Genomic DNA, 10,050 nt, shown 5'->3' on the forward strand with positions numbered 1-10,050 from the left:
CTTTTGGGGGCGGGCGCGGGGTCCCCCCCCAGGGGTGTCGCGGGTTGCGGGGTCCCCTCGGGGGGGGTGTCCCGGGTGGGTGCGTGGGTGGGGGGGGGGATCCCGCCGGGCTCGCGCGGTCCCGCGGCCGCCTGGGATGGCGCTGGGATGGGACGGGATTGGATTGGGGGGGGGGGGCGGGGGCCGGGCCCTGGGGCCGCTCCAGGAATTGGGGGGGGGGGGGGCGGGGAGGTGGGGGGAGGGGAGGAGCCCGGATGGCCGCGCCGGTTCCAGCGTCGGGCGCGCGGCGGGACGGGAGGGGTGGGACCCCCCCCAAAAACTCTCTCGGGACCCCCCCCCCCACAAAAACTCTCGGGGTTTGTCCCGTGTGGGGGCGGGAATTCCCTGGAGCCCCCCCGCCCCGAGATGGGGTATGGAGGTGCTGGGCCCCCCCAAACAAAACCCCCGTGCGGGGGGTGCGGCCCGCTGGAACGGCTGAGACCCCCCCCCCAAAAAAGGGAAACGGGGACCCCCCCCCCAAACTGCTGGGGGAAGATGGAGCCCCCCCAAACCCCTGAATCCCCCCCAAACTCCAAAATCCCCGCACGGTGGGGGGAGATGGGATCCCCCAAACTGGGACCCCCCCAGGATGGAAAGGACCCCCCATCCCCCCCCCCAAAAAGCGCCGGGACCCCCAGGATGGGGTGGGGGCAGCAGATGGGACCCCCCCCCCACGCCCAGAGAGCCCCTCCAAGGGGGGGTGGGACCCCCAAACACAGCGACCCCCCCCCCCCATTTTCGGCCCCCCCAGGGCAGGACGAGGCGGCCCCGGCAGTTTTGGGGTCTCGGGAGTTTTATTTGGTCACAGGCGCCCCCCGAAGCTCCCGGGACCCCCGTCCAGTGTCGGGACCGCCCGGGGGCGGGGCTTCCGCTCAGGGGGTGGGGCCTCAGCGCGCCCACCAATCAGGGCGGAGCTTCCTGGTTTGCCCCAGGAGGGGGCGTGGTTTCCTGCCGTAAGGCCCCGCCCAGGTGGGGCGGGGCTTTTGTAATGCCCTTTGCTTTGACCAATGGCGCGCCGGCGTGGGCGGGGCTTCCGCCTCGTAGCTGTCAATCACAGCCCGGTGGGGCGTGGCCTGCGTTGCGGGCGGGGCTTCCTGCTGTCAATCCGTCGCTCGCGGCCGCTCATTGGTCGGCGGAGGGTGGCGGGGCGGGTCCAAAGCGCGGCGGGCGCTCTCATTGGTCGGTGAAGGGGTCTCGGGGGCGGGGCTCGGCGGGGGGCGGGGCCCGGCGCGGCCCCGCGGACACGAAGCTCCAGGGATCGATGCGGGGGCGGAGCGGGGAGGGGCGGGGCCGGGCGGGGCCTGCGGGAAAGGGCAGGGATGGGGGGCGGGGCCATCACCCCCGAACCCCAAAACTGCCCCGCGACCCCCCAAAACTCCCCTGAGACCCCCCCAAAACTGCCCCGCGACCCCCCCAGAACTGCCCCAAACTCCCCCAGAACACCCCATCAGTGCCCCCACTGCCCACCAGAACCCCAAATCTGCCCCACGACCCCCCCAGAACTGCCCCAAACTCCCCCAGACCCCCACCCCACCCCCCCACCCCCCCCAGTCCCATTTACCCCACTCGGGGGTCCCGGCTGGGCTCAGCTCTCGGGGTCTCCGAGCCCCCCGGGGTGACGGCTGCAGCCCCAGATCGGGGGTCCCGGGGGTCCGGGCACGACGTGGCTCAGGGGTCCCGGGGGTCCCGGGGGTGCCGGGGGTCCCGGGGGTCCGGGCTCGGCCCTGCTCGGGAGTCCCGGGGGTCCCGGGGGTCCTGGCTCCCCCTTGCTCGGGGGTCCAGGACCAATTCAGCTCCAGGGTCCTGGGGATCCGGGCTGGCCTCTGCTCGGGAGTCCCGGGGGTCCTGGGGGTCCCGGGGGTCCGAACTCCACTCGGATCCGGGGTCCCGGGGATCCGGGCTCGCCCCTGCTCGGGGGTCCCGGGGGTCCCGGGGGTCCCGGGGGTCCGGAGCCCGCTGGGATCGGGGGATCCGGGGCTCCGGGCTTGGCTCGGCTCGGGGGTCCCGGGGCTCCAGGCACGCCCGGTCTCGGGGGTCCCGGGTGACTCGGGGGACCCCAGGGTGCGCTCCCAGCGGCGGGGGGAGAGGCGCAGGAGGCCGGGGGAGGGCGGGGGGCTCCGGGGGGATTCGGGGGGCGCCAACTCCCGGCCCAGCCCCAGCGACGCCAGCAGGGCCGAGCCCTTGAGCAGCGCCCGCCGCAGCAGCCGGGGGGTCCCTCCCCGAGACCCCCCGACCCTCCTCAGCCTCCGGGGGCCCGGCCTCGCCTGCGGGACACGGCGGGGTCAGCGTGGGGAGGGGGCTGCAGGGGGGGGGGGGGGGAGGTGTTGGGGAAGGGCGCAAAGGGGGGCGCCCCAGGTGCTCGGGGAGGGGGCCCAGGTGTGCATAGGGGATGTTCCAGGTGTTTAGGGGGGTCCCAGGGGGCTTGGGGAGGGGTCCCAGGTGTGCATAGGGGATGTTCCAGGTGTTTGGGGGGGTCCCAGGGTGGTTGGGGAGGGGTCCCAGGAGTTTGTGGGGAGGGGTCCCAAGCTTTTGGTGGGATCCCAGGTGTTCATGGTGGGGTCCCAGATGTTTGGGGATGGGTCCCAGGTGTTGGGGATGGGTCCCAGGTGTTGGGGGAAGGGTGCTCAGGGGTGGGACCCCCCCCCCAGCCCCGAGCCCACCCGGACCCACCGTTGGGGGAGGCGTCCCCCGGGCTCAGCTCCTCCGTGTCCAGGTACCAGGTGGTCTCGTCCGGGCGGAGGCGGCGCCTGGGGGGGAACACCCGAGGGTCCGGGGGGGTTCCGGTGTTCAGAGACCCCTCCCCAGACCCCCACGAGGGATTGGGGGGCAGGGGGGGACACTCACCTGCCATTGGGGGCACCGCCCCGCCCCCCGCGGCCCCGCGGCGGCTCCTCCTCCTCCTCGGGCTCCACTGGGGACAAACAGGGGGGACACACGGGGGAGGGGTCACACAGGGGAGGGGTCACCGTGGGGGTGATGTCACCTTCCCACCCCCCCCGAGGATGACGTCACTCACGCTGGATGGCGCGCAGGCGGGGGAAGGGCGGGGATTCCCCCGGCCCATCCTCGGGGTCGTGGCTCCGGGGGTCTCCCCCAGGGGATGCCTGGACAGTCAGGCGGTGCTTGAAATCTGGGGAGGGGGGAGCGCCGCCGTCAGCAGAGCCCCAAAACCCCCCCCAAAAAACCCCCCAAAAGGCACCCACACACCCTTTGGCACCCCAAAATCCCCAGAGCCACAAAAGCCCCTTGGCTCCCTCAGGACCCCCCAAATCCCCTGGACCCCCAAAGCTCCCAACACCCCCCAAAGCCCCCAACATATCCCAAAGCCCCCTGGCTCCCTCAGGACCCCCCAAATCCCCTGGATCCCCAAAGCCCCCAACACTCCCAAAGTCCCAAACACCCCCAAAGCTCCTCCAGACCCCCAAATCGCCCAAGCCCCCCAACTCCCCCAAGATCCACAAATCCCCCAAGCCCCCCCCATCTCCCATAAGACCCCCTAGAACCCCCCATCCTCCCAAACCCCAAATCCCCCCTTCTCCCCCAAACCCCCCCCAAAACCCCAACACCACCAAACCCTCCCCACCCCCTTTTCCGCCCCCCATGAAGCCCCCAGCCCCATTTCCCCACCCTGGGGCATTCCGATGAGATCCGCCGGTTTCCGCGGCCTCCTGAAGGGGGGTCTGCGTCTCTTGGGGGCCGGGGGGGGCCGGGGGGGTCCCCTGAGCAGGAGGCTGAGCTCCCGCTCCAGCACCTCGAGCTCCCTGCGGGCCACGGCGGCCTCGCGCTGCCGCAGCGCCTCGGCCTGGGAGCGCTGGGCCCGCGAGGCCCTGGCCACGGCCTCCTCCCGGCTGCGCAGCTCCTGGGGGGCACCGCACACCGGGGGGGTCGGGGGGCTGGGGGGGCTGCGGGGGCGTGGGGGTCATGGGGGCCATGGGGGCGATGGGGGCGATGGGGCCAATGGGGTGATGGGGACAATGGGGACAATGGGGTCATGGGGGCGATCAGGACAATGGGGACAATGGGGACATGGGGGCGATGGGGCCAATGGGGGCAATGGGGACAATGGGGTCATGGGGACAATGGGGGCAATGGGGGCAATGGGGTCATGGGGACAATTGGGTCATGGGGGCGATGGGGGCAACGGCGGCAATGGGGAAAATGGGGGCAATGGGGACAATGGGGACAATGGGGACGATGGGGACAGTGGGGACAATGGGGGCAATGGGGACAATGTGGGCAATGGGGTCATGGGGGCGATGGGGACAATGGGGACAATGAGGTCATGGGGACAATGGGGTCATGGGGACAATGGGGACAATGGGGACAATGGGGACAATGAGGTCATGGAGACAATGGGGTCATGGGGACAATGGGGACAATGGGGACAATGGGGACAATGACGTCATGAGGACAATGGGGACAATGGGGACAACGGGGACAATGGGGTCATGGGGACAATGGGGACAATGGAGAGAATGAGGTCATGGGGTCATGGGGACAATGGGGACAATGGGGGCAATGGGGACAATGGGGACATAGAGGACAATGGGGACAATGAGGTCATGGGGTCATGGGGACAATGGGGGCAATGGGGTCATGGGGGCGCCGAGTGGCAGCAAAGCAGGGCAGGGCCAATGGGGAGGGGTTTGGGGGTCTCAGCGGGGTTTTGGGGGGTCCTGGGATGGTGAAGGGGTCCAAGGGGGTCTGGGGGTGTCTCTGGGGGGGTGCTAAGGCTTGGGGGGTGTTGCAGGTTTTAGGGGGTACTCTGAGAGTTGGGGGGTCCTGGTGTTGGGGAGGGGTCCCAGGTGCAAACAGGGGTGCCCCAGGAGTTTGGGGGGGGTCCCAGGAGTTTTTTGGGGGGTCCCCACCTTCTCCCTGGCCCTGAGCTCGTCGAAGAGCCCCTGGATCTCGCGGCGCCAGGACTCCTGCAGGGAGTGGAAGGACTCGGGGGGCCCCAGCCCGGCCGGCTCCAGCCCCCCCAGGCGCCGCAGGATGGTCCCGAAGCCCGGCCGCCGGTGGGGGTCCTGCTCCCAGCAGGCTGGGGGGGCAACCGGGGGGCTTGGGGGGGCTCCTGAGGGACCCCCATATCCCACAGGTACCCCCCAGGTACCCCCCAGGTACCCCCAGAACCCCAGGGATCCCAGCACCCCCAAACTCCTGCAGACCCACAACCCCCCCAACCCCTCTGATTGCCCACGACCCCCCAAACCCCCCCGGCCCCACAGGACCCCCCAGACCCCCCCCAGCCCCCCCAAGCCCCCCAGGACCCCCCGTACCTGCCATGAGCTGGGCGAAGGGCGGGGGGCAGGTGCTCGGGATGGGCAGGGTCAGTTTGTTGACGGCCACCCCATAAGCCACGGCCAGGCCGTCAATGCCCCGGTACGGCACCTCCCCGGTCAGCAGCTCCCACAGCAGCACCCCATAACTTTAGGGGGGCAGGAGAAAGGGGTCAGACCCCCTAAAACCACCCCACAACTCTCCAGGTGCCCCCCGTAAAGCACCCAAACCTGCAGCTCCGTGACCCCACAAATGGGCGCCCTAAATCCTCATGGGCACCCCCAAAGCTGCCACAGCACCCTAAAGCTGCCAGGGATACCCTAAAGTTACCTGGGGCATCGCTGTGGGGTCCCTGTGGGGTCTCTATGGGGTCCTATGGGGTTTCTATGGAGTCCCTGTGGGGTCTCTATTCTCTGTAGGGTCCCTATGGGGTTTCTATGGAGTCCCTGTGGGGTCTCTATAGGGTCCCTATGGGGCAGGGTACCTATGGGGTCCCTATGGGGTCCCTATGGGGTTTCTATGGGGTCCCTATGGGGTTTCTATGGGGGTCTCTATAGAGTCCCTATGGGGTACCTGTGGGGTCTCTATGGGGTTTCTATGGCATCCCTGTGGGGCAAGGTACCTGTGGGGTCTCCATGAGGTCTCTATGGGATCCTTACGGGGACCCCAAAATCCACCCTGAACCCCGAGTTCTGCCCCCCCCACGACCCCCCAGGACCCCTGCCCACCTCCAGACGTCGCTGCCCTTGGAGAAGGTGGATGCCCGGATCACCTCGGGGGCCATCCAGGCGTAGGTGCCGGCCGCGCTCATCTTGGTCGTTCGCTGCCACTCGCGGGCCAGCCCGAAATCGGTGATTTTCAGCGTCTTCCCGCTCACATCGTCCCCCACCACGGGCTGGGCCAGCAGAACTGGGGGGGAACGGGGTCAGGGACACCCCCAAAGTGCGACCCGACCCCCCCACACACACATATGGGGTCTCCTTCCCAGCCTGGAAACCGCGGGGGTCTGCAGCCCTGTACTGGTGGGCACAGGCGGGAGCCCCATCCCGGGGATGTGGGGACACCAAATTTGGGATTCCTCGTTCTGGGGACCCCAATATCCGGGATTCCTCACCTTGGAGACCCCAATATCTGAGATTCCTCCCTCTGGAGACCCCAATGTCTGTGATTCTCCACTCTTGAGGACACCAATATCTGGAATTCCTCCCTCTGGGGATCCCAATGTCTGAGATTCCCCACCCTGGTGACCCCAATGTCTGGGATCTCTCACCCTTGAGGACCCAAATATCTGAGATCCCCCACCATTGGGAACCCCAATATCTGTGATCCCCTACCCTGTGGGCCCCATTATCTGGGATACCCCACCCTTGGGGACAGTGGGGACCCCAATATCTGGGATCCCCCACCCTTGAGGACCCTGATAACCGCTCCCCCACCCCGCTACCCCCAACCACCCCCACCCCTCCACCACCCCCCCTCCCCAAACCTCACCATTGCTGGACTTGAGGTCTCGGTGAATGAGGGGCACGGGGGTCCCGGAGTGCAGGTACCGCATCCCCCGGGCCACCTGGCGAGCCCAGTCCAGCAGGACGGCGGGGGGGACCCTCCGGCCGGCCAGGGCCCTGGAGAGCGGCCCCCCCGCCGCAAACTCCATCACCAGGCACAGGTGGGGGGGCTCCAGGCACACGGCTCTCAGCGCCACCACGTTGGGGTGTCGCAGGCGGGCGTAGAGCCGCGCCTCCCGCCGCAGGCTCGCCGCCCCCGCCGCCCCCGCGTCGCCCCTCGCCGCCTTCACCGCCACCACCTGGCCCCGCCAGGTACCCGGAAAACGCGGCCGAAGCCCCCGGCACCGATCACCTCCTCCAGCCGCAGCTCCCCGAAGGCCGCCCGGGCCGGTTCCCACCCGCCCGGTGGCGACGGGGAACGGGAACCGGCCGGGGAGGGAGGGGACGGGGAACGGGAGCCCCCCGGGGATGGAGGGGACGGGGAACGGGAGCCCCCCGGGGATGGGGAGGGGGAGCGGGACCCCTGGGGGGAGAGGGGAAAAGGGGAGCGGGACCCCCCCTCGGGGGAGGGGGAACGGGACCCCCCCCTTGGAAGGGGGGAAAGGGGAGCGCTGTGGGAAAAGGGGGGACAGGGAAAAGGGGGACGGGGAGAGGGGAGGGGAGGGGGGAGTGAGACCCCGCCGGGGGGGGATGGGGAGGGGGGGGATGCCCGACCCCACTCCATGGGGTGCGACCCCCCCCCCCCAGCCCCGGCTCGCTGGGGGGGCTTGGGGGGGGGTCCTGAAGCTGCTCGGGGGCTTAGGGAGCCCCTGGGGGTGCCCGGGGGAGGTCTCTGGGTGCCCAGAGGGGTCCTATGGGTGCCCAGGGGGGTCCTATGGGTGCCAGGGGGTCCCCATGGGTCCCTTTTTATATCCTGGGGGGGTCACTGGGGTCACCTGAGCCCTGCAGGTGCTGCCTGTGGGGTCTGACAGCTCTGGGGGGTCCCCGTGCAGCCCCCCCGGGGGGTCCAGGGGGTCCCTATGGATTCCGGGGGTCCCTAAAGATCCTGGGGGTCCCTATGGATTCCGGGGGGTCCCTATAGATCCCGGGGGTCCCAATGGATCCCCTGGGGTCCCTATGGATTCCTGGGGGTCCCTATAGATCCTGGTGGTCCCTGGGGGTCCCAATAGATCCCGGTGGTCCCTATAGATCCCGGGCGTCCCAATGGATCCCCTGGGGTCCCTATAGGTCCCGGTGGCCCCTGAGGGTCCCGGTAGGTCCCTATAGATCCCGGGGGTCCCTACAGATCCCTACAGATCCCGGGGCTCCCCGCGGTCCCGGTTACTCCTCGCGGTCCCTATCGCTCCCCGGGGATCCCCCGATCCCGGTGGCTCCAAAGGGTCCCCGCAGCCCCCCCGGGAGTCCCCGCGCCCCCTCCCCACCCACCACAACCCCCCGCAGCCCCCCCGGTCCCGTCCCTCCCCGTGCCCCGTCCCCTCCTCCCCGTCCCGTCCCCCGGGGCCCCCCTCGCCCCGTCCCGTCCCGCTGGTCCCGCCGGAGCCCCCGCGGCCCGGGGCGGGGGGGGGGAGGAGGAAGCGGCGTCCGGCGGCGTCCCCGGGGGGGGGGCAGGGGGCGGCCCGGCCGCTCTGGGCTCCCGGGGGTCCGGCGGATCCCCGCGCTGGCTGAGGCGGCCCCGGGAAGGCGGAGCCGGGACATTGTCACCGGGACAAAGGAAAAGGAACCAGCGCCGGACGGGGCGGGCCGGGGGCACCGGGACGCCGTGGGTGGGGGGCAGGGGTGGGGGGGGGAAGGACCGGACGAGAGAGGCCGGAGCGGGGAGGGGGGGAGCGGCGCTGAGCCCGGGACCCCCGCACGGGGCTGGGGGCGGCGCTGCTGCCCCCGGTGGGCTCACGGGACACCGTGAGCGGGCGGAGGGGCGGGTCCGGGCCCGGATACCGGGGTGGGGAGGGGTCCCGGGGTGGGGAGGGGTCCCGTGTGCGCCCCCCGCCCTCCCCCGCTCCCCACCAAGGCCGGGGTGCGGCGCCGCCCGCAGCCGCTGGGGGGCGCCCTCCGCGCTCCGGGGGCACGGCGGGGCTTGGCCACGCCCACACCCGGAAAGGGGCGTGGCTTATCGGTCGAAAGGGCGGAGTAACGAAAGGGGCGTGTCCAAAGAGAGGGGGCGCGGTTTGTCTCTGTGACGTAAAAATCGCGCGCACCCGGGAAGCGGCGCCGGGAGCCCGGGGAGGGTTTGGGGGTCCCGGGGAAGGCTCGGGGGGTCCCGGGGAAGGCTCGGGGGGTCCCGGGGGGGTCCCGGCGCCGCCATGGCGGGGGGAGGCGGTGCTGCAGGGTGCTCCGGCAGGGCGTGTGGGCCTCGCTGACCGGCGGCTGCTTCCTGGAGCCGCAGCTGGGAGCGTTCGCCAACTGCGTGCGGCTCTACGTGTGGCTCTTCCTGCTGGGGCTGCCCCTCGGGCTCTACTCGGTGAGAACGGGGCCACCGGGGGGTCCGGGAGGGGCTTCGGGGGGATTCGGGGGGCTCTGAGGCGTGGGGGAGGAATTGAGGGGGGTTCTGTGGAAATGGGGGGGGCTGGGGTCTTTAGGGGGACTCTAGAGGGGTCTTTGAGGGTATTTAGGGGGGTCTTTGGAGGAGGTTTTAGGGGGGTCTTCGAGGGTATTTAGGGGGCTCTTTGGGGGGACTTTAGAGGGATCTTCAGGGGATCTTTAGGGGAGTCTTTGAGGGTCTTTAAAGGGTCTTTAGAAGGATCTTGAAGGGTCTTTATGGGTCTTTAGAGGAGATCTTTGGGGGGTCGATAGGGGGTTCTTTAGAGGGTACTTATGGGTCTTCAGGGCGATCTTTGGGGTCTATAGGGGAGTCTTTAGGAGGTCTTTGAGGGTCTTTAAAGGGGTCTTTAGAGGATGTTTATTGGGACTTTAGGGAGTCTTTATAGGGGACTTTAGACGGGTATTTAGGGGTCTTTATGGGTGTCATTAGAGGGGACTTTAGGAGGGCTCTTTGGGTGTTTATGGGGGTCTTTGGGGGCCTTTATGGGCGTCTTCAGGGGGATCTTTAGGGGAGTCTTTAGGAGGTCTTTGAGGGTCTTTACAGGGGCCTTTAGAGGATGTTTATGGGGACTTTAGGGAGTCTTTATAGGGGACTTTAGAGGCGTCTTTAGGGGTCTTTATGGGTGTCTTTAGGGATGTCTTTGGGAGCTCTTTGGGGTCTTTAGATGGATCTTTGGGGGGAATTTAGAGG

At 69.3% G+C, this 10,050-nt stretch overlaps 1 protein-coding gene across 1 annotated transcript; it reads right to left on the reverse strand.

Moving 5' to 3' along the window:
- Window positions 1–814: 814 nt before the first annotated feature.
- On the reverse strand, window positions 815–9,010 carry MAP3K11 (mitogen-activated protein kinase kinase kinase 11). The gene is given in 12 exon segments (XM_071419617.1): window positions 815–1,340; window positions 1,601–2,267; window positions 2,269–2,303; window positions 2,710–2,786; window positions 2,884–2,950; window positions 3,056–3,169; window positions 3,667–3,898; window positions 4,908–5,077; window positions 5,316–5,464; window positions 6,045–6,225; window positions 6,808–7,140; window positions 7,143–9,010. Coding segments are annotated over 12 exon segments (2,556 nt in total). The 5' UTR covers window positions 7,546–9,010; the 3' UTR covers window positions 815–1,212.
- Window positions 9,011–10,050: the final 1,040 nt, after the last annotated feature.

This window comes from Agelaius tricolor, unplaced genomic scaffold (genome assembly GCF_023055355.1).
Source record: "Agelaius tricolor isolate 1412-34295 unplaced genomic scaffold, bAgeTri1.0.p SCAF_112, whole genome shotgun sequence".
NCBI lineage: Eukaryota > Metazoa > Chordata > Aves > Passeriformes > Icteridae > Agelaius > Agelaius tricolor.